The 24984-nt window shown below is 39.8% G+C and overlaps 1 protein-coding gene across 2 annotated transcripts in view; it reads right to left on the bottom strand.

Moving 5' to 3' along the window:
* Positions 1–8906: 8906 nt before the first annotated feature.
* The window catches only part of lrfn2b (leucine rich repeat and fibronectin type III domain containing 2b), a 176308-nt gene continuing 160230 nt past the window's right edge, over positions 8907–24984 (bottom strand). For both annotated transcript variants that reach the window (XM_067572745.1, XM_067572746.1), the window contains one exon: positions 8907–14188. In XM_067572745.1, the coding sequence (XP_067428846.1) occupies positions 13213–14188 (976 nt within the window). In that variant the 3' untranslated portion in view covers positions 8907–13212. The remainder of the gene's footprint in view (positions 14189–24984) is intronic.

Raw genomic sequence — 24984 nt, forward strand, 5'->3', positions numbered from 1 at the left:
AAACTGCGAGACTCTGAGCGCCAGCTATCCTGAGGGAAACTTCGGAGGGAACCAGCCACTAGATGGTTCAATTAGTCTTTTGCCCCTATACCCAGGTCGGACGACCGATTTGCATGTCAGGACCGCTATGGGCCTCCACCAAAGTTTCCTCTGATTTTGCCCTGCCCAGGCATAGTTCATCTTTCAGGTCCTATCACATGCGCTCATACTACACCTCCCCCATGGTGCGGGCGAGACGGGCCGGTGGTGCGCCCGACCCCGAGGGGCCAAGATCCCACCTCAGCCGGCCCTCACTTTCATTGCGCCATGGGGTTTGCTTCACCCTCTGACTCGCGCGTGCATTAGAATCCTGGGTCCATGTTTCAAGACGGGTCGGGTGGGTTGTCGACATTACCGCAGACCCCTGGCACCTTTGACGTGGGCTGATCCCCGCCCTGGCGACATGACGCGGTTGAGGTGCACTGAGGACAGTCCGCCCTGGTTGACAGTCGCGCCAGGAGCAGGGGGCCCCGTCCCTCCCCAAGTGCAGCGAGCACTTTGTCCACGGCCCCGGGAAGAGGTGAGGTCCGGGCCGCGAGCCACCTTCGCCCAAGTCTTTCCAAGCCGACCTAGAGCCGGTTGCGGCACGCCACCACGGAGGCAATGCACCCAGTGGTGGCCAGCCAGCGCTGGGGAGATGTCCCACAAGGGGATCCTCCCACGCCATCCCTAACCCGCCGGGGTGGATTCCCCCGGGCAGACGGCTAGAATGCTAGCCCCTCTTTAAGTAAGACTCTGGGAGCAGCAAAATCATCAGTATGTTTATTCTGTCTGACACTTTAATTTTGTTTTGACCATTGTTCAAGTGTTTTAAGGTGGATTCTGGCTTGAAAGAAGCGCTAAGCCTCTAGTCTACCTCCCTCTCAGCGCTCCCAGCACAGTCCCTTGGATCTTTTACCTGCCACAGTGGGATTTGTTGGCTGGATATCAGTAAACCAAGTAAGGCTGTTAACAAGACAGAGGAATCCAAACAAGAGGTAAGATGCTGTTCTATATCTTCCCTCTGCCTGTTAAAAGGACAGGGTTTTTGCCTGAGTTTGCTGGCTGGCATCCTGCATCCTGTATTATGTGTGTACCACTCAATACCTGCCATTATGTGAATAGACTTTGTGATGCTGTGTCAGTTTTGTTTAGTATTCTTATTCTTACAGTCAGTGGAGTGTTTAACCTATTAATTTCCCCTTCAGTGGTTTTTCAAATCAGTATCATATTCCCTACCAGTTTGTTCCACATCTTTATTGAAGTTTGTGATGGCTGTATCCACAGCTACACTATTGAAGGTCTAAGGTTTCATGCACTCCTCCACATCATTACCACATGTTCATTCCTTAAAGTTAGTCATATCTTTGCCTTTGAGTACCTGACTTCTGAGTTCTCAATGTGGCTTCTTCTTCTTTGTCTTCTTCGTATTGCTGCCCTCCACAGACAGGGGTTAGCTATTTATCCTATATTTTTGATTACAGGCCAGTCGTGTGGAGAAATTTTAAGATTAAAAGATGTGGCTGATGGTGGAGCCTGGTTATATGCAGAGGCCCAAGCCAAGGACCAGACCAAGAGCTCAGACAGTTCAAGGGGGATCAGGGTTTCTTTGTGTTGAGTTTTAGTTAGTCCCCTGTATGTGTTTATTGGTTTGATCAGCCAGTATATATGTGTCCCTCATGGGTCATTCTGTTAGGTCTGTTAGTTGAATTAATATCTTGTTTTGTTAGGCTTATTTTTCAGTAGAGTTAGGCTATGTTTTGTTGACCTCTTTTTAAAGTTCATATAACTTCACCTCCATTTTTTTGTATTTGTTGAATCTTTTTGGGAAAATAAAACCCAATTTTGAAATTTACTGACTGTATGATCCACAACAAAGTTATGATGTTTACACTGAGTAAATATTCAAACTCAAGACTCCCATGTTTTTTATGGCTGCACCATTCCATCAAGTATAAAGATTTTACATGTGTGGTGTATCATTGTAGACACCTTTCCTCAAAATCCAGCCTGACAGATTTGGGATCTTTGGAAACTTTGGGATCTCCTCTAGAATTTACAATCGAGTTCTGTGGATTTAAACAATGTTTGGGAATGCTCACAGACAATATGATACTTATTGGCTTTTACTATTCAGGAAGTAGTTTCCATTAATTTCTGTGCAGTATGAAAATCATCTAGGAAAGCTTTTAAACTTTCAACATTGTAATGCATTGCAGAACTTTCAAATAACTGTGTATTCACAACTGCAGGATATGGCAAAGATGATGTAACTTCAATACATGGATTTTTAAAATCCAAACATTGATCCACACATGATGTCCACAGTGATGAAAGTTTCAGGTCGATTTCCATATTCTAGGGAAATGAATTCAAACAAATGGCTGACTGAAATGTTGGAAAAACACATTGAAACCTTCTAACCCCCCCCCCAGGCATGCTTTGAAAAATGTTTGGCAATAATTGGTTGGTTGAGAGCTTCCAACTGCATCTCAGTGAATTGCGTACTGAGCCCCCAAAGTCCCAAATGATGATTTTGTTTTATCTTGTGGTTCTGTGAAGAATAATAGTAGGGAATAGTGCATTTGTTGGGGACTATTTTCAGCAGCGGATTAATCCACATTTGGCGCTCTAGTGAGTATTTCTGGCAGCAGGATGGTGTGTGTGGGGTTGAGTCCAAATAAGCTACAGTTGTGTGTTCATGGTAATGAAGGAACATGTCACCCAGTGCAACAGTATGGCTCACTGATGTGTTTTTAATAGTTTTAATAGCTGATATATCAGGCTTTACCCAACAATACTTGGTTGGGTTTGTTGACAAGAAGAACAATATAGAATATCACCAGACTTCTCCTTTGAATGCCTTGTTTAAAAGCTGGATGGTGTTGGCAGGGTGTAAGGTCACATGCTGTTAAAGCCTCTCTACCTTTGCCCTTTGCTAAAAAAGCAGTTTGAGGATTCTTTGAGTTCACTGGAATACCGTCTTCACTCTTCACATCACGTCACAGAAACACCCATGATGACATGCAGTTCCTCAAAAACACAAGCCAAATCCCAGTGCTGTCCTGCTCTGAATTCCTGAGCCCAGTGTCACATCTGATATTAAGTTGTGAGACCTGGTCGCAACCCTCTGGTGACATCTAATCCAGTGTTTTGTTGCACATGCAGCACACGTGTGTAAACAATTTAATGATCTTTATCTCAGGATCATATCAGCAAAATACTGTGTTTTCTCCAAGAGGCTTGTCGGCGCTACTTAGGATAGATTTTTTGCTAAATTATTGGGAATTTTCAGTCCAATCTGTATGATCATTGGCATCACTATAGAAGCAAACACATACCCCTAATTATATGTTCTTTTGTTGTATATGTTTACATAGACATCTCATACTAAAATAATTCTAGAAAAACATCTGTTTATTATAACTTGGATTTTATTTTCATAGTTTTGGCAATCATTTCTATTAGAGGTGATAACATTGTAGTTACATTAAAAGAATAGTTCAGAATTTTGGGAAATACACTTAACTGATTTCTTTCTTAGAGTGAAATGATAAAATGGATACCACTCACCTGTCACTCACCTGGAGTCAGGCTGTAGTTAGCCTAGCATAGCACAAGGACTTTAAAGGATTTGAAATGATCTGGGGCTAAACCAAGTTAGCCCAGGGCTTTATTTATCTTTTTTGGTGGTACCTAACACACCACTCAAATGTTATGTTATGTACCACTGACCTGTTTTAAACTGATTAAATATAGTTAGTACACCACTCACTTTTTCTTTTGATGAACTAAAACCCAACCATCAAGTCCCAAAACACAATAATAACACTGAAATAATGACAGGTATATATGTCAAGTCAGACAGCAACTGTAACTTATGGTACACTAAACTGTTTTTTGTTTTACAGTTTAATTTAATGATTATAGAGGTTGCAGTCAGTAAACACTTCCATGTGTGCAATTATGCCACAACAGAATATACTGTAGTATAGAATGTACTGTTTAAGCAGCAAAACTTACAACAGCTATTTGTATTATAAAGCTGAAAGGACAGAACAAACTTCTGCTTCATTCCAAACAATTCACAGTTTAAACTTGGAATCTGTGTGTGACAGCTGACCCGTGTTGTGCACTAAAAACATAAAACATTAACTGATGTTAGATTCTGATTCATCCTGTTGGCGTGTTGGGAGATTTAAATCATTAATGAAGTTACCACTGCTGGGCCTCATGCATAAATGTGCACAACACCTCTTAATATTGAGACGTGCTTATCGTTTCAGCTGCCATGTGATCACTGCAAGTATTTAATAAACTCAAAGGAAAGAATCTGACACACAGCCATCTGTGGAAAACAAATAGAACATGAGTTGGTCTACTGATGTTTATGCAAAATCCCAGATTACATTCAATGACATGTGATGGACATTTTTAAGATTCAGACATTGATCTAAACACAGACCTGTCTGAATCACATTAATAGTCACTGCACCTGGCTACTGTTCACAGAGAATCAGTTCCACCACATAAATCCCCCTAAAACCACATTGTCCTTTTTATATTTCTGATAGTACACAAATTAAATAAATAAAACACAACATGATGATTAGCAGGCAGTGTGAAAAGGCAACTCCTTTCCTTTTTCACTGGGTTCTGCTTCCCAACATTACCAGTTGTGTGTGTGTGTTTAATCATCAACTTCAGTTTCATGTTTCAGTTAATCTATTCATGTTAAACAAATAACAGAATACAAGTTTCAGTTGAGTAATTTATTTCACAGCATTATGTTTTGTTGAAGGACTTGCTTTTTTGTGTTTTGTGATGGTAGGGCAGATCTGATAATAATCAGTGATAATGAAATCAGGTGTGCATCATTAGGTCCTGTAAGCAGTGAGTGACTGAAATGTCAAGTTGAGGTGGATAAAGCTGTTCTGTAGTTAATTACATTCTATGATATGAGCACTCATGGCTGTGTGTGTGTGACCACAGAAAGTTGTGATTATCAGCAGAGAAATCCTATAGTCATTTTTCAGGGAAATTTAGTCCAATTCTTACAAACGGCTCTTTACTGTGCACTGAGCTGAGATGTTATTATAAGCTGCTCTACAAAGAAATTGAGACTTTAGAAAAAACAGAAAATAAAAGCCATAAGCTTCTGCACCATGAAATTAATTTTACTTTCATAAATCTCATGTTTTGATAGCATTCTAACTGTACATGTACTGCTAAAGACCGAGTGATCCGCTTACTGGGCTGATAGTGAACCGCCACCCCACTGATCTCTTGTAAGCTACGTACTACAGTACATTTCTTGGCCAAAATTCCACTTTTACAATATCATGTGTTTCTGATTTTTTTATTAGCTTAAATGATGCTTTTATTAAAATGAAAGAAATCAATCAGCAATTTATTACTGCTGTGTAAAATGAGCTACTCCACACTTTAACATCCAGACTGGAGATTGGACAGAAGCTACATGAATGTTATTTTTTATTTTTTATTTTTACAAAGCTTACTAATTAATCTCAGACTAGTGTTTAGAGACTGAAAAAACGTCCACATTCACACAGACTATCTTCATTTGTCATCTCTGCTTTCACTGTCAGTGTAAACATGGTCAGTTTCACTCTGTCACTGCAGGAATGGCAGCAGTGCTTGAGAGTGCAACACATAAATCAGCCGGTGGTTTTGTCTATATGCTGTGAAAGCTTTGGTTGAGGTAGGTGAGGGAGGGTGTGGGTTGACCTGTCATTCTGGAAATATTGTTTGTTTATATTCTTGTTTTATAACCACACAGTGTAGTAATACCAGCAGCAGAGAAGAAGAGATGCTGTTTGACTGGAGTGTGTGTAAGGACAGTGGCAGAGCGAAGGGATAAAATGCTGTATAATTTTATAACTTTTTGGACTGTTGTTATTTGCACCTGCAGTTTATGTTTAGAACCCTACCCATGCTAGGGTGGGATATGATTTGATTTTAATGTGGCACAGAAAATCCATGTCACAGTTATTAAAGACAAAAAGTTATTGTTGTCCTTTTAACATGTGTGCACCTTGTCATAATAACTACATTTTTGGTCAAACATGTTGCAGCGTACGACATCAACCAACTCTAAGACATAGTGGAATCAACCTTTGGCTTTTGCCTTTGCCAAGCAGTGGCACTGACAGGTTTACAATACCTGAATGGTCAAGAAGAATGTTTCATTGGCAGTGGTGGCATTTGAACCCACACCTCATGAGAGACTGGAGCCTTATCCAATCCAATATCTTATCTGTAGTGCAGTCAGTGTGGATGTCGTTGGATAAGAAGGAGACAGCACGGACCCTTGCTGTTTGACAACAATCACTATTTTCAGAGGATGGGTCGATCCATCGACTTACCTCCACTTATGTGGAATTTTCAATGACATTCATTCAAAAGAGATTTCCCACCTTCATGTCTTAATCCACAGTTCATGGCCAGAAATTCCAAGTACCAGGAGTTAAAATATGGCAGTGGTGGTATTTTAACCCATTCTTCCAGTGAGACTGCAATTTACATCCAGCACCTGATTACCACAGCTTCTAAGCCATTCACTTTAACCAGTAGTATTTTCAAATGAAAAGCAAAAAGCTTGAAATTCTAAATGTCAATGTCCATAGCTACATTACCAAGGTATAGTGCTGCTATGCAACCATATTGTGCCAGAATTGGTATGTATAATTCATAGTTGTGTCAGCTTTGATGAGCTGTATTTCTTAATCCTGAAAACTCCGATATTCACATTCACACTGATGTCCAGTTCATGATCCAATGGTTATGGGCTCAGCACAATTGTCTTTGTTATAACATATAACTAGGCTGCTCTTTGCTATCAGGATGACATCAGCAATTTACTACTTTTTTTTTTTTTTGGTTATATATGTTTTTATTGATATTTATAAGTATAGAAAAAAGTATGTTATTTACAGTGTTGGTTTTATTTAAAAAATATATTCAAGTTTTTTTGGAAATACACTTTATTGATTTCTTTTTGAGAATGAGAAAATGTATACCACTTTCCTTTCTCTGTATTGTGTTCAGAGCTGAAAGCTGAATGTGGTTAGCTTTGCTTAACATAAAAACAGCAGTAAAAAGCTACCCATGTTCTGTACAAAGTTCAAAAATACACGTACGAACATGGTACTCAAAAACAATTAAATAACAAGTTGTAGAAAGAAATGGAAAAATGACAATCTGGGATTTTAGCTGGAGTTACGTGCTGTAAGTATTTTTTAAAAAGGCACTGTTTATCGATCTGCCCAGCACTTCTGTGCAACGTCTTCAGCTATTGCAAGGGTTGCTAGAAACGGTCAGTGAGCACAAGTACAAGGTTTTGGTGTCTGATATTGCAACTAGTTGTTGTTTGCCAAGAAACAGCCCCAGCATTCAACTGCCACTGCTGTTTCCCCTTGCTTCCAGTCTTTATGCTAAGCTAGGCTAACATGAGAAGTGTACAACCACTCTGGAAAACAAAGCAGTCGCTTTACCGGACGACAGGAAGATTCATCAAGCAAGCTCTGATTCTGTATTCTCCACATTAGTTTTCACCCCTTTATCTACCATGCCAGACCTAAATCAACAGGAGGGTTTCACTTGTTAAGGTAGAAAATGCCCAAAGTCCAAATATCAAGCTATCAAGTCTAGTCTGAAATCTAACTCGCACAAGATTCATGAAAGCCCCACCAGACACCATATACATTCCCTCCACCCTCAAGAGTCACTTCTTACAGACATGAGATTGATATCAATCTTCCCTTTTCACTCAAACCCTTAGATTAGCTAAAGTTATTTGAGAAAACAAAGGTGAACAATAAAATTGTAACCCAAAATTGTAACCATCACAGCTTACAGAGCCACTTCCTGCTTCCACTTTGACCTAATGTACTTAATGTAGTTGTGCACGTAGAGTTTTCTTATACAATGAGGGATTATTAGCCATATGGGAGAAAAAGATTAAAACCTTTTGTAGCTCCAGAGTGACTAGTTGCACAAAATCTGACAAATTGCGAGAGTGATGTCACAAGACTACAAGTTTTAAAAAAGAAAAATATCTGTGGGTGTAGAGTTAGAAAGAAGTGAGGTTATCAGACATCTGTAGTCCTCTCCTCATCTCTGCTGGAGGCTACATTAGCTGATAGAACAGTGAACATGAACATGAATGTCAGTCACAAACACAGCTAACCTCTGCAGGACTTCTTTTAAACTGAGACTGGATGTTTTATTCTTGGCTTCCAGTAGCTTTAGGGATGTTGGGTATCTGAGCTTCAGGCGAGGTGACAGCTCATCAGGATGAGTGACGGGTGCTGGGGTAGGAACTTGACCAACTGAGAACTTAACACTAAGTGGCTAACTACACAGAGCTCTGGTGGTGCTGAGTAGCTCTCTGAAATCTATGTGTCAAAACCAAATGACATAATTAGATTCTTTCAAGCAACTGAATATCTAACCTTGAAAGTTAACCACTATTGAATAATTCATGTTGAAATACAATGGAATTTCACTGTAATATTTCACACATTTTACACATCTATCTGACTTAATATGGTCTGAATTCTTCTCTGTGAAATTTGAAATATGTAGTTTCAAGTATTGCTGAGACCTAATTTTAAGTTTTGGACAGAGAGCAATAATACAAAATTATTGTAATGAAAAATATTTTTAAAATATCCATAAGTAGTAAAATTCTGATCTACACATTCTAGTGACAAATGTGGGTCACTAGTCTTCCGGTCTTTAGAGCATTCGTAAGTGTAATCCTTGCAATGTTAGATAACAATAAGTGTATAAATAAAATAAAAATATATCTGCAAATAGTATGATAATTTTATTATCTATCTGTCCATCTGTCTATGAAGAAAATGCAGAAGTGAACAAAATGGGTGTAAATCATAACACTTCTTAAATTACATCTGGAATTAAAAGGTGTAGTTTGTCATTTTTACATTTTTTTTATGTACAGATCAAACAAATACAACATGTTAGTCAGTAAGCTTTACAGGTGTTAGTAAGTGTATTTTTGACTTTGGACAGAGCCAGGCTAGTCGTTTCACCCTGCTTCCAGTCTTTATGCTAAGCTAGACTGACCATGTCCTGACTCTAGCTCTGCACTGAGCACACAGACATGAGATTGATATCCATTATCTCCTCTCACTCTCAGAAAGAAAGTGATCAGGCATATGTCCCAAAATGCAAATTACATTAGTATTTTGCAACTCCTGTTCACTTTTATTAACTTTTTTCAGTTTAATACATAAACCATTTTGTGTCTCACATTGATGACCACCTTGATCATGTGACCTCCAATCACATTATAACCCAACTGCTCCAGTCATAGGAAGAATGCTTTGACACCACCACACTGTCTCAGAAGATTTTTAGTTTTTATCTTAGTAGCAAAAACAACAAATTTGACCACACAAACATGTTTTATAGCTCCAGGGAAGAAGTGTGCACAGTTGCGCTGCAACAACACAGTGAAGCTGCTCATCTGCACCTCTGCTCCTACTGTTCAGCTCACCTGCAACACATTCCAGCTGGAGTATGATACAAAAGAAATCCAATATACAGAGACACTGTACACACGCAGTCATATCAGAAATATCACAAAAAGTCATTCAGACAACACGTGAGAAATGACAGTATGAGTGTATACACTGGGCTAAACTGTCTCATGGGTCAGTTCAGCAAAAACATGCAACTTGAACACCTGACGATAAAAGCAAACAACATAATACAAACTGTCTGGACAATGAACTTTATAGGTTCATTAACTTATTAAACCCATATTTCCCCCAGATGGTTTAATACCATCAGTATAAATGCTATGAACATCGACCGGTGTATGAGAATCAAATGGAGAAAATGCAATGTTCACCACCAAAAAGTGATTTTGACTATCTTCTTACAAAATGATTCAAGTACAATTGAAAGATGCAGGTATCTTACATCCTTGGTAGACAAAATAAAGAGACTTACTAACTGGAATTTATATATTGGACAGTACAGATACTGAACAATTAACTTCAGCTATCTCCCCCTGCCCCCAAAATGAATGTAATGTTCAAAGGGAAATTCTAGCTTATTCCAAACTTGGATCTTATTTTTGTAGTTTTGACCATTATTTATATTGGTAATAATAACTGATGAGATCTCAGCATACAGCAACATCACTTAAAGGTACAGTGTGCAGGATTTGGTGTTTGTAAACACACAGTATTCAAAGTTGGCCCCTCCTCCCTGGCTCAACTAGCAAATGAGAGAGAGAGAGCCACAGTGATCAAGTAAGCTAGAGAGTGAATGAAGAGAGCAAGTGGCTGGTGAGAATAAAGCCGTGAATCAGATAAATAAAATATTACTTTCTGATTGTTTCACAGCAGTTATGTTCTAAAGCAAAAATAAACATGCCCACACCGCTGCACAACCCTGTGGGAAGGTGCCGCATTGCTGGATTTTGTCTGAATTTTGTGTGATTTTGTCTGTCCGTTGTGGCCTCTTTGCGCTGTGTATGTGTGTAGTTCAGCCCTGCCCTTAGTCAAGCTGTGACACGGACCTGAAGCTCTCTTCATACATCAGACAGAGAGCAGAGCAGAGCAGAGGAGAGAGACGGAGACAGCCATGTAACCTGGTCTCTATGCTACGAGTCCCGACCTCACATCCTGCATGCTGTTACTGGCTGGGGGCTACACACCCACTGCCCAAAGGTTGACGCCCAGAAGCATCCCGAACACTATAAAATAGAAAATACAGGAAGACAGCAGAGTCTCTGCAGATAAATACACAGCTACACACTTCTAGTGGGTCATAAGTGATGATTGAGAGGGATTACTTTTTTTTTATGAGTCTATACATTGTTTTTAGGAAAATCCTGCATAATATACCTTTAAAGATCCCCTCCAGACATGTATTAAAACATAAAAATACTCTGCTTGGAACAATAATTTGTGTCTGATATGGAATTTCTGCAAAAAAACATTAAAATCCTTAAAATAGCATCTACTCTTTCTCCCTCATTAAAAATTTCAGAATCTGTAAATATTAAAATATTGTTCATTTCAAAAGATGTCTTCTATTTCACTGAAAATCCATTCTCAGTCTATGTGCACTGGAGGCTTCAAGTTTCCACATCACAGTTGTGTAAGTTGAATATTGGACCAGGATTGTCTTCCAAACTAGTTGTAATGTCACAAATCCTGCTCATAAGCCCATCCCTTAAAATCAGATTTTCAATGAGCAGAGAGACACCTCCTTCGGCAGATGAATGTGAAAACAGCCGCCTAGTGTCAAACTGTGCACATACATCATTCTGCACAGTGAGGCTAAAACATTCGATTGTAGGAACAATAAACAAAACACATTTTTGAGTGGAGGGGATCTTTAAATGAAGTCTGACACAGCAAGAAGCACGAGCAGTGAGATGATCAGACAGGTTGGAAAGAAAACCTCAAAATTACTTGGAAGAGACAACAATAATAAAATGATTACCCTGTACTTATTATTCTGTATTTGCATTTCCTTATAATCAAAAATAATTGACATTGTTTACACCCACCAGCTGTTGATCAGTGGAATAGATTTTAACTGTCACAGGAATGTGTATCATGTCTTCGTGCATGCACACATTGCTCCATAGCACTGGTAGTGATCAGAAACACCACAGGGTGGCTTTAAACGATTGTGACCCCTCATCATAGTTTATGTCCCTGAGGTGGACATGAATTATAAGCAGATTTCCCTTCTCAGATTGTTTCATTTGAAGATTAAAAAAATAAATATAGTTTCAAATTTAACAGTTGTTTTTTCTCCATTTTTTCTCTTTACTCCTCTTGGGACCCCGAGATTTACCTTAAGACCCACTTGGTGCGTCAGCTTGTGGTACCTCAAGTCAAACACAATGATGCTGTAGTATGATGCTGCACCCAGATGGAACCAGTTCTGGTGATTTTAAATACACTCCACTTTCAAATCTAATTTAAAAATGGTCCTGTTCTTTTATTAAATTGTCTGACTGCTCGTGTTTCTTCTCTCATCCAACTTCACCTTTGTGATGTCACTGTGTTGCAAGATCTCAGTACAATGATTTCATAACTGACAGGAATGATGGCCAAGATGTAATAAACTGTGAATTTCCCTTTAGAAATAAAAATCCTGATTTTGTCAAATGTTTGATAGTAGCCCCTATGTGTTGAGCATTAAAACAACAATAAGCTGGGAAGGGATTTTTATAACAAAACAGGGAATGTATTGTTTGAAAAAATACTTTAAAATTACTTTTTTAAAAAACAAAACAAAACAAAAACATTTATTTTGCTACTGGACCTACTGTAACAAATCTTATGAACACAAACCAAACAGGCCTAATTGTATTGGAGCATCCTCTCTGTCTCTTCAATCATTTGGCATTTTTTTTTAACAATTAATGCTTTACTGAATCTTCACATACAGTACAGCAATAGTTTAAGAAATTATGGGTTTTATAATCTATGCAGTCACATAAAATTGTATATGGATAGCATACAGAATTATTGAGTGACCCCTCAAATATATACTCTGGATAGAAAGTAAATATATTCACATACAACTTTGTCAATAAATCTTTTTCTTAAATCTTAAGGAGTCAAAGCATCACATCTACAGTATATATACTGCACCATTCAGTCAGAGAAGGTTAAACTGCATCAGTAGGTAACTGAAATGAGGATGAATTTACAGTAGAAGATTTTATAGTGTAAGTACTGGTCATGTCTTGCTCATGTGTCAAGGCAGAGGCCAGTGGTGAATCATTTGTGTTTGACCAGCAAAATAAAAAATATAAAACTTTAATTTCATTACATACTTTAAATGTACACAATATAACAGTCCATGGGCATGATGATATATCTCTGTAGAACGGTTCCTTTCAGCTCTTGTAGACATATTTAATCCATCTCTGTACAAAGTGTGAGGCAAAAACAGTCCGAAGGTCTTATTCTTAAAGTTTGTATTTGGCTATGACATGAAAAACCCCTCACCCTGTCTCCCTTAACTCCCAGTGGTGGAGCCAGTGACAAGGGATGAAAATTAATGTGCTTCATGCAGAACAAAGGCTGTTAGACCAGCAGGTCTGTCTTGGTATGGCTGTTCGCTGTCCATTCAGGCAGTGTTTGACAGCGTGACAGTCCTCCATTTTTCCTAGACAGTACTCTCCATCACCCAGTCAGCACTGTCTATTGTGCCCTTGCTCCCCCCAGTGTCCCCCTCCTCCTCGCACTGCAGCAACATACCATTTACAGACAGGCTCCTCTTAGTCCAGATACTGCTGATCCTACGCGGTTTGTTGCACAGCTGAGCGGCGCCAGCGCCTGTTACGTCTCCCATGTCAAAGGACTGGCTCCTCTTTGGCTTGGTGTCCAGAGGTAGCATGAGGAGCCGGCTGAGGCTGGAATCCAGCGTCCGGCCCAGCAGCGGCTCCCTATCTGTGTGAGGCTTCGCTGCCGTCATGGCAGCACTGCTGGAGGCTCCTGCATCTCGGCCCTGTGCCCCCCGCAGCTCCAGCGAGGTGAAGGCCCCGAGGAGGTGGTCCAGGTTGGACCGGGGCTTGGAGGGAGCTGACCTCCAAATGTTGGCAAGTGTGCTGTTGGGGCTGTATGAGCCCCCATCCATGGAGGCTGAGGAAGAGGAAGAAGAGGTGAGGCTGCTCTGGAGGGAGCCACACTTGAACTCCACCACCTCGTCCTGCAGTGTCACTTTGGCCTTGACCTTGGGCTCCGGCTGCGGTTGAGGTTGAGACTGGGGCATGAGAAGTCCATTTTGCCCGAGCCGACCCCCGTTAGTCTGAGAGTGTGTGTCGCTGACGCTGGTCAGCTTCCCCACTGGAGGTTCTGCATCAGCAGCTTTGTAGCGCACCATGAGGATGACGATGAATACGAGCAGGGTGGCCACGATGATGCCTCCCACCACCAGGATCATGGTGCCTCCCAGCAGCTGGCTGGGCAGAGACTGGCACTGAGGGTAGTCGTCCTGCGTGAAGAAATGCGTGCAGCCCACAACATTGGTGGCCGTGAGCGTGGTGGCTGTGTCGTCCCAGGCGGCCAGCACACACAGATCGTAGCGGGTCCCGGACACCAGATTTGTCACCAAGAAAGCTTTGCTGGAGGCCGGGATCATCCTTAACAAAGACAGAGAAAACAATTAAGACCTGCAGGTTAATTACTGTATTAAGATAAAGAGGCCTTTCTCTTTATAACAGCCTTGGCTGATATCTCTTTTAATGACACAGAGGCAGCTGTAAAAAGCTAGAGCAGTGATACAGTAAATGCTATGAATGATTGAGCCATCAGGATCTGAACATAGTACAGATGTAATTTCAGCACATGGAGACTAAACTGCTGCGGTTGGTAATGCAAGCTCTGTTCACCATGCAATTTCTCATTAAAGGAGAGCCAGGATTTCCATTTGCATTCCCTAGGAGTTTCTCTCTGCTGCTAAGTCTCTGTGGTTACTGCATTAACAGACAGCCAACAGTAATTGGCTTTATCGTGAAGAGCCATCTGTCTTGCTGCAGTGAACAGAGGGTCCATTTGATATTGGAGCTCTGGAGCGGTGATAAATAAATAAGTAGAAAACCCAGGAAATGCAAGAAAGACTGGAGAGTGAGGCACATGTTGTATCATTCAGTCCATGATGGATTTGGGCCTGTAGGAACTAACAGGCGACCTTGTGGTAGGAACAACACAAGGGAGTGTGTCAGGTGTTGGGCTATTAAGCCCTGAGCTGTAAGCTGTAATGCTGTATGAACAGGTGTGTGTGTGGGTGTGTGTGTGTGTGTGTGTGTGTGTGTGTGTTCCCTCCCGCTTCAACAACTACCATCAAGATGTCGAGGTGCCCCAAGTAAGACAGCAAGCCTCCACAACTGCCTGAGGCAAGCTGCTCAGCAGCCAGCAGCAGAGGACTGGAGGTTGTACTCCTTCAGTTACACTCATACCTGCTGTTTAAATGATATTACTCGTTCATTTCCAGGCCCACAGTTTCCCCTGCAGAGATTCACATCAGAAGAATAGCACTTGAGTCATGAATCTGGTCATCTAATCTGTAGGCCGTGTGGTAAAGCTAATATGACACTAACATGCCACAAAAATTAAATACCAAGATACTAGAAATGTTCAGTTATATCAGGCCGAGTACATCATGTCAACCTTTATCTCTGCCAGGAAACTGTCAGCTTTGTCTATTTTTCAGCTTCACAGCTCAAAATCATTTGATTGTAAACTGTTTTTGATGCTGTGTCAGTTGCGTATTAGCTCATATATATTGTATAGGGCTGGTTATTTTCATTTTCTGTTTTCCCTCCAAAAAAAGAAAAATCTAGGGCAGGGCTGGATTAACCCGTTTGGAGGCTGTGGGGCAAAAACAGAACACAAAACAAAAAAAAAAAAACAGCTGTGGACTCCTTATTAAACCCACTCCCAACCCTTTAAATACCCATCTGGAACAATGCACTCAGCAGCTTCATTATATTTTTCCTCGAGCCCAAGAAACCAATCAGTACTCCTATATTGGCTGTTTGCTGTGTGCCAATTAGTTTATAATATTATGATCAAACTAGGGCTGTCGATCGATTAAAAAAAATAAACTAATTAATCACACAATTTGTGGTGATTAATTGTGATTAATTCTTTTCCTTCTTAAGACTGAAGCTTGAAATAATGGATATTAAAATGTAAAATAACTGAAAGATAACTGAGAGACACAGATTCTCTCCTGTGATCTACAGATTTCCTAATAAAAGGCCATTAAAATTAGTAATCAGCTTAGAAGGCACTAACTTCTTGTAGGGCTGCACAATATTGGGGAAGAAGCTGGCATTGCAATTTTTCCTGCGATATAAAAAAAATACAGGAAATTTCACCAGATACATGCAGTATGTTATTGATATACACACAAACCCCCCCTCCTACTTCTACCACACTTGGTTCAGCTCTCTGCCACCCCTCCAGAAATCAGCTTGGACTCCTCCACTTTCAGTATCAAACAATCAAAGCAGGCCCCACCAGTCGCCTACCACAACCTGAAAATGAGTGCTGCCTGTTTTGGTTGTTTGATAAACTGATCAAGCGCACCCCTTCACTAGAGCACATAGCAAACTGATTGCGGTGCATGCAGAGTCTGTATATCACCTGCCTGTAAACATGCACGCCACGCGGCTACTGTCACAGATAATGTCACCTGGATGCTAGAGGCAGGCGTTCAGTCAGACAGCTTTTGAGTGTGTGTATTTCCGTTATCAGTGGCACCTCATCCCAGTGCTGGCTAAAAGTTAAATGCTTAAGTAAGAAATGCTTAACACACACAAAACACACACAAAACTGGCAGTATCCATCTGTACTTTAATCTTGCTGGCATATAGATAAATCTGTTTGTTGCTTGAGTTTGAGAGTTTTACCATCCTCAGCCGTGCCAGGAGGCCTGTTTATCTTCCACCACGCAGATTAAGCATACATTTGAACATCATTAGAAATGGTAGATTACATGTAAATAACACAACTGTGACACACAAACTGTGCAGATTACTGTTGTTTTCTCCAAAGATCCGTCAGGCGGCTTATTAAAGTGAAACTTTTTGCCTAAAACTACATCCTTGTCCCTATCCATCTTTAGCCTGTTTGGTTCAGCAGCACGGGGCAGCACACGTCACCACACCCTTACATCATCAGCTGCCACAGGACGTAAACAAAACGCAGCTTAATTTTTTTAACATGTTAAATATTTCAGATTATCACAAAAATTAACATGTTATGGTATTAAAAGTAGATTTAGACACAAGGGCCCCTAAAATGGCGTCAAACTTTCTACAGATAAACTCAGATAAATCCAAGATTATCATAGGTCCAGACTCATCCCAGAATTTCATTTCCTCACATCTTGGTCCTCTTTTATCAAACATTACTAACTCTTGCAGAAACTTCAGTATTATCTTTGATAACAACCTCTACTTCGACCAGCATATTCATTCTGTTGTCCAATCATGTTTTATCCAACAACAAATTTCAAGAATCAGGTAATTTTTATCTGTCAGGAACTTAGAAAAAGTAATTCATCCATTCATTTCATCCTGGTTAGATTACTGCAGTGCACTCTACTCGTACGTTACTCAACAAACCCTCAGTAAACTGCAGCTTATTCAAAATGCTGCATAACCAGGTTGAACAGGAGAGAACACATCACACTGGTATTACTTCTCTGGCCCCCAGTCTGTCTTAAAGTAGATTTTGATGAGAGAGAATGATGATGCTTTAGGCTCAAAGGGGTTACCTCCTGAATATATAGCTGACCTCCTGACCTGCTAGGAGCCTGAATGAAACCTGAGATCCTCTGGTAAGTCATTCCTGGCCGTTCCTTGGTCAAACCTAAAAACGAAAGGTGACAGGGCCTTTTCTGTTTGGGCCCCTCGGGTGTGGATTGACCTGCCAAAGGAGATCAGGGAAGCTAACACTTTGTCTTCTTTTAAGTCATTTAAAAACTCACTATTTTAGATTTGCTTTTTATAAATTTATGTAAAGCACTTTGTAACTTGTTCTGAAAAGTGCTATAGAAATTCAGGTTGGGTAATAATGCAGTAGCCATTTTAAAGACTTATCAATGTACCAATAACAGCTCAGCATAAACTCAGACAACCTCAGTCATCTTTTTGCTCTAATGTCTCGTGCCTCTATTCATGCTAGCTGCTACAAACTACACAGACATTTGGAAAATGGTAAAAGATGTGACGGAGCATCTGTAACGGATACTCTTCTTCATCTTCAAAGACTAAAACATCTTTAGGTTGGTAAAAAGTGTAGATGTCACCATATTATTGACTGAAAGTTGTAGCAACAGGAACTAACTGAGGGGCGGTCTTTAGGATTGCCACATGGTGAATCCAGGGTCCTAGGGCAGTTGCCCTCTTTGCCTGCTTGGTAACCCCACCCGATTTGACTGTTATCAGCCTATTGAATATATGTTGTCATCACACATCTGTCCCAGATATCTGGGCTAGTAAGGGCCTATTAACCTACTAGTAGGTTCAGGAGGCTGATATCACCCATTTATTACAGTGAACCAATGTTGGTGGAGCCCAGTAGGCGCAGAAGGCTTGTTTTCAGCATGTGCTGTCACATTACTGTCAAGTTTCTTACTGTGAAAACAAGACCAAGGCTGCTGCCACTCCTTTTATTCTCACTGGACAATGAAATATTTTAAACAGAGTATTTTTATATGTCTTAATACATGTCTGGAGGGGATCTTTATTTAAAATCTACTCAGATATACTCACGAATGACTTTTGGATTGTGTTAGGACAAAACTTCACTTTTCTTCACTTTTTCCCTCTTGTTTTGGTTGTGATAAAGTTTTTTATCCATTTGTCAGTTTTGAATGGAGTGAACTGTTGAGCTAACCCCAGCACATTTACACTGGTATTGTTAAAATGTCATTGTTGATTAATGTGCACTGTCGCCTATGTATTCAAACAGATAAATAAACAAAGAAATATATTGATGTTTAGAAGACCTTTTGAGTTAAGGTGCAGAAATTTGTCACATGACATTAATATGAGCAAGTATAAGCTGCAGTTTCAGATCCTACATTTGTTTGCTCATTGTTACCTGCCATTTTCTCTCACATTCATCACCAAAAAGACATTTATCTGACATGCAGCAAAGATCACAGATAGGTTCAACACCAGAAACATCTCAACCACTGCGAGGTTGAGATGTTTCCCAATTAGTCACCAGAGCTCAAACAAAAGAAGCTGTTTCCCAATAAAAAAGTTCTGCTTCTCAGACAACTTGTGCTACAGTTCATTACACGATTATAATTGGCTGCCTGGGATTGGGAGCAAAATTCTTTAGCCTAGTGATGCTCCTGCTGTGTGCTGCTCACTCCTGTGTCTGGGTCTAATTGATTTCAGGTTGTCTGCATAGACGGGCTAATTCATTTTAATTCATAGGAATAAAGCCCAAGTCCAGAGAAACCTATGCCCATGCTTATCATGGGTAGATAAAAGTTTTTTCCTGCCCCTTCAGGCTGCAAAAGGCAATTTGTGGAGTGGCCTGCTTAGTTCCTGACGATGGCATGAGGCCACAGCAATAATCAGAGTGAAAGCGGAAGAGAGAGAATAGAAGAGTGGGAGAGGAGACGGAGGAGAAGATGGGCTCTTGGCTTAGGCTTCTTTAAGCTTTGCGAGAGATTTGTCACTTACAGTTTTAATATTCTACAAATTTTCTCAGTTCAAAGAAAGAGCTGACAAAACAAATAAATCACCACTTCAGGCTGCATCTTCCCTGTCCACAACCATTAAACTATGTCATGGCTCTGAAATGTTTTTTCCAGCTACAAAGAATCACTGAAACATTATTCATTATCTCTATTGATTCCTTAAGGCTTTTTTCCCTGGACAAATACAGACAAGGTCATGCCAAATGGTCTCCTGGCCCATTGATTCAGCCTAAACATTGGGGTGCTGCTGGGAAATTTGATTATGCTTATATAAGCAAAATCCCTAATGGCCTCTCACTGGCTGCTTCTCACTCTTAGACTCCACAGCTGTATTGTATGGGATTAATGGGCCGTGACATTTTTCTGTGTCTGGGTCTATACCCTTGAATATCTCCTGGTTGCAATAAAACATCCCCTCCATCTAACTGTAATGGATGAATGCATTAGGAAGAGGACGTCGTGCTGAAAATGGTGCCACCTTAGGCCTGTTTTTTGTGTACACTTTCTGCTTGATGTAACTGTGATAACACAGCACAGCTCATGTAGACCTGCAGCGTGAACAGTGGAGAGCCTTCATGTATCTGGCAATATGCTCTCATTAAAGAGAATAACAGCACAGATACAAGTGCACAACTGTCACAAGACTGGTTCAAAAGCAACAGCTAACGTGAAGGGAAGTTTTTCTTGACTGTATCATTGCATGAAACTCAAAAGTAGTTTGAACTTTAGACCTTCACAATAACTTCAATAACTGAAGCTGAATTAATTTATTTTTTTAGACCAACTGGCGGCAGCAGAACAAGATGAAAACATAAAAACATGCGAGCTTATAAGGCCTCATAGGACACAATGACTGAAAAGTCTCTTCAGTTCTTTCTTTTACTGCACAGCCAAATTATGTTAAGATGATGTCTGAGAAAGTGGTGATTTGTTGACGTATTCAGAGTTCATTCTTGATCCTCTTATACTCCTCTGACCTAATGCTGACAAATCAAAATGACAAAAGCTCATTTTCCGCTAAAATTGAAGTCATGACCTATTTTGCTTTGTGAAACAGAAATGTACTTCCTCTACAAAAAATCCACAGAAGTAATCTCAAACTTTATCAATGGAAACTCTATTAATGTAGGGACTCAGAAATCAAGATCCAGGTTATTCTGACTTGTGACATTTATGAAGATGACTGATCGAAACACTGGTTGCTGGAGTAACCTGGTTAAACAATACACCTGTGTCCTAAAGCTTGTGTAAGGCACACTTTACGGTCTAATGAAGAGATATGACTCTGTTTTCACTAATGTAAAATTGGATTCAATTATGAAGTAACAAACTTTTCTCACCTAAGAATCTTCTGGTTTGTAACTCACTGGAACAGGGTCAAAAAGGAACTCTTCCTATCTGCATTACGGCTAATTTCCTGGACATTCCAGCTGGATTCTAATATATGATTATACACTGATATATATGGCTTACTGACATATTCATTATATATGTAAAAACTGGTATTTTAACAATTTCATGTACACTGTTCAGTTGTGGTGGTGACAGCAGCTTTCAACCATATCACATAGTCTTCATCAACACTTTGCTCAGTTGTCATGGACTTTCCAAGGTCAAGAATGAACATTCAATCTTAACATTTAAAGGAAAACTCTATTATATTTAAACCTGATGTATTTCCCATTAATGTGGCCATTGTGACTCTATGAGTCATGCTAACTTTGCACTTAGCAGCTCTGTTATAGAGATTCAGGGAAATGAGGAGTCACGCAAAACAGCGTATATCAGGGCAAGCTGTGCAAGCCTCCTACAGCTTTCTAAATAAACATGATTTTTACAACAATCATTTTACTTGACCTATACAACCAGCAGTGGTCAACAAAAATTGCAGTGTGTATTCTGTCATTTTATTCCTGTAATTCATAAAATTACAGGCACACACCATTTATCTTGTTTGCTACTACTCCTCTTACAGGAACACAGGCTAAATGGACAATGAGCTACAGCCTCAACATGTAAACAAAGCAGTGTGCAAGTTGCCCTGGCTGTAGATCCCCATGCAGTTAGACATAATGGCTGTTCCAAGCAGCTACTTTCTGAAGTGTTCCCTGAATTTCTACAATGGAGCAAAGAAGCACAAAGTTGGCATGAATCATAGAGTTCTGAACTTTCATGTCTCCATTTAAAAGACATGGGAGTCCATCCTGGTAAAGGTGTTAGGATTTGATCACATTGACACACTTTGATGAGCTGACAATACTAAGTGCTTTTTTTCCCCCTTACCACTGACACTATTAAGTTATAAGAAATGTATACTTGGAAGCAATTCCTGTACATTTATCGCTGCTTGTTGAGGTGCACAGACTCCCAATCACCCACTCATACCTACAAAAACAGCTTGACATTTCTAAATGACCTGGTATGGTGCTGTTTTTGAGTTCTGATCAGTGCAGTCCTGTATATTTTCTAGTATAGAAGCCATAAATCCAAATACAGGCTTTTAGGCACAGCTAATACCCAGTAATGTTGTCCTCGGGAGCTTGCTTTCAGTCCTGACATACGTACAACTCTGTAACAGAGCAGCATCCCATGACATGTGAAACTCAAGCCATTATGTGCTTATACTGTAGAGTTCTGAGAAGATGTTGCAATTTCACTGAAATATCACTGAAGGGTTACGGCTGACGTGTAACTTCCATTACCACAGCACATGAAGAACCATCCCTCTGTTCATGGCCTCCCAGCTCAACATAATGACCATGAATCACCTTTTTATGAGCAGGAATAAGGTGGTTCATCTTCACATCTTACCCAGAGGTGAGTTACATATGTCGTTACATATACTTCTGTAACTTTATGAGAGAACTGTTTTTTCAAGAATAATTTTAACTCAGCATACTTTTTACTCAAGTAAATGTCACAAGCAAAGTAAAGCTTTTAAAATGTGCTTACCTAAGCTGGGCAGCAGTGGAAGGAAGTAACAGTACATTCACTAATTCACTAAAGTACTGCATATAAGTACTATTTTGAGGTACTTGTACTTTACTTGAGTATTTCCATTTTATGTACTTTGTACTTCCACTCCACTACATTTCAGAGGGAAATATTGTAATTTCTACTCCACTACATTTATTTGACAGCTGGAGTTAATTGTATTTATTTATTTTTTATGTTATTTGTTTATTTAACAGGGACAATGGATAGTTACTGACTGTCCCAGAATTTTCTAGATAGCTAAATTTCATCGGCAGTCCCTGGGCAGGCAAATTTGCAAAGGAATTAGGGCAGCAGTGTTCTAATTCATACAAGGGTACAGAGAATAAACATTGCATCATACAAAACTAAAAGCACTTTCCATTTAAAACATTACACCATAGACAAAATGAAATAAAATACTCTATGTTTAGTACTTCTTGGTTAATGGTCACATGATTGGTTGTGTTTCAGCCATGATTTCAATTGTGATTTACAACTAGAGAAGGTAGAGTATTGTCTGATAGTGCTGGGTATTGTGTTCAAAAAGTTTGCAGCTCTACTGTAGAAAGCTGACTGGCTACAGATGTGTGTGCAATTCTTTATCTTTAATCAAATAAGATCACCTGTGCTTGAAACAATATCAGTGATAAAAAACTAAAACAAAACTGATTAGTCATAAAGTCAGTCACTTCTCAAGTTGTTTTTTCCATATACTTTTATACTCTTATTCTAATTACTGTTTTGTTGACTACTTTTCTTTTCACTTGAGTAACTCTAATCATAAAGTAGCAGTACTTTTACCTGAGAACAGTGGATGTACCTCACTCACAAACTTTGGAGCATCTCAAAATAGTGCACTTTTCAGGAATTTAAAAAAGAAAAAAAACAACTTATTTTCAGCTTTACAATGGCACATTGTTAAAAGTCTGTTCTGGTTTTGAATTTTGAAATTCCCTGGGCCCTCAGGCCTTCATTCACCCATCCTACATAAAGGATCACATAGAACCTTTAGTTCAAGTAACAATATGCCAATCATGGAAAGTGGAGCAGTGATAACATTGTCCTCCAGCTCCAGTGTTTGAAGAGGAAACAGCTGACAACTCTTACTGTACCTTTTCTGCACAACAGCGGGACACAGCTAAAACGATTAGGTTGTCTGGATCCCTTCCATCCCAGCAGCTACAGGCCTATTTCCAAACTTCCACTCTTATCTAAACTTTTACAGAGTTGTCTCCACTCAACTTTCCTGAATTCAACTTGGCTTTCATGAATAACTCTGTGAAACATTTTGAGCTGCTTTCAGAACAACACACCACACAGAGACTGTCCTTATTAAGGTAGGAAATGATATTCTCATGGCAGCATGAAAGCTCTGTTAGAATCCCTCTACTGTAGATTTGGTGCAGCTTTTGCTAACATCTTAATTGATCAGGCAAATTCCTGGGTTGTCATTAGGGACTGTTGGTTCAGCTCATATCTGTCTCATGTTCCAGACATCCAGACATCTTCAGCAGACACTATCAGTGGGGCTCAGCAAGGTTCAGTTTAAGGTCTCTGCTATGGAAGCAAATCTGTCTCACCAGATTTTGAATTCAAATCTTCCTATCTTCAATAACTAATTTTCCCAATTACCAGCATCATCTGCACACAAAACTTCACTTTTTCTTTATTGATCATATGCAGCAACGGCCACAAGTAGGACCCAAACCTCAGGGAGCATAGACACTCAAGAATATTGTGCAAAAATGTATTTAAAAGATTATCTGAAGTTAATATGGAGCTACCCAAATGAGTCAAATCAAGTAGATATCTTTCCACGTTACAGTCTTTTTAGTGCCAAAGTCCCTCTTTTTGTTACTATTCTTCCACCGCAGCTCAACAGGGAAACACAAAGACGGAATTTGATGCTAAAAAGACTGTATATGTGTCAGATATCCACTTGATATGACTAACTCAGACTGCTGAAGCCTCATATAAGCTTCACATCAACTTTTAAATGCATTTTCACACAAAATGACTGTGTGGATACACTGTGGATTTTGGCCCCCAACACTTACATTGAAAATGTAATTGAAGGGGATATTTAATGCTTGTTTTAAGCTGTATGCTTACACAACTACTTCTGTCACTTTTCATTTGAACAACTGATTCTTACACCATGAATGCCTTCTAGAGAGAATGTCTGAAAATGTGCGCAGTGATCCTCAACTGTATTATTTATCATTTCAAGACTATAAAGACAAAAAAAGAGTTCTTGCTGTAGGGTGAGGAAACAGTGTATGTAGCGCCAAAGAGGCTATGATGGCAGGCTTTCCAACCTGCCTTTGGGTGTAAACATTCAGAATAGTTATGAGAACTTTTCATTTAGACATGAAAACACGTCATACAAACTAGTTTGTTCCAAGCCTACTGAACAAGGTTAAGGTTAGAGAATGATCAGGGTTAGGAGCTCCCACCTAAGATCTTTTGCAGCATGTCATGCTACTCCTGGCAGTTATATTTCACAAGGCCTTTTAACTCTATTACCAGACAAGAACATCAATACTGGACTATTAGTTTTTATAACATCCAGTGTCAATCTTTTAAATTCTTGCTTTCAACAGTATCTGCGCATGGCAACTATGGTAAGGTGAAGGTATGGGAAAGATTGTGGTTGAGGTTTGGTTAAGTTTAGGCAACTAAAACACTCGCTCAAGTTTAGGAAATTATCATGGCTACAGTCTATGATGGGAC

The sequence above is a fragment of the Thunnus thynnus genome, chromosome 18, assembly GCF_963924715.1.
Source record: "Thunnus thynnus chromosome 18, fThuThy2.1, whole genome shotgun sequence".
Lineage (NCBI taxonomy): Eukaryota > Metazoa > Chordata > Actinopteri > Scombriformes > Scombridae > Thunnus > Thunnus thynnus.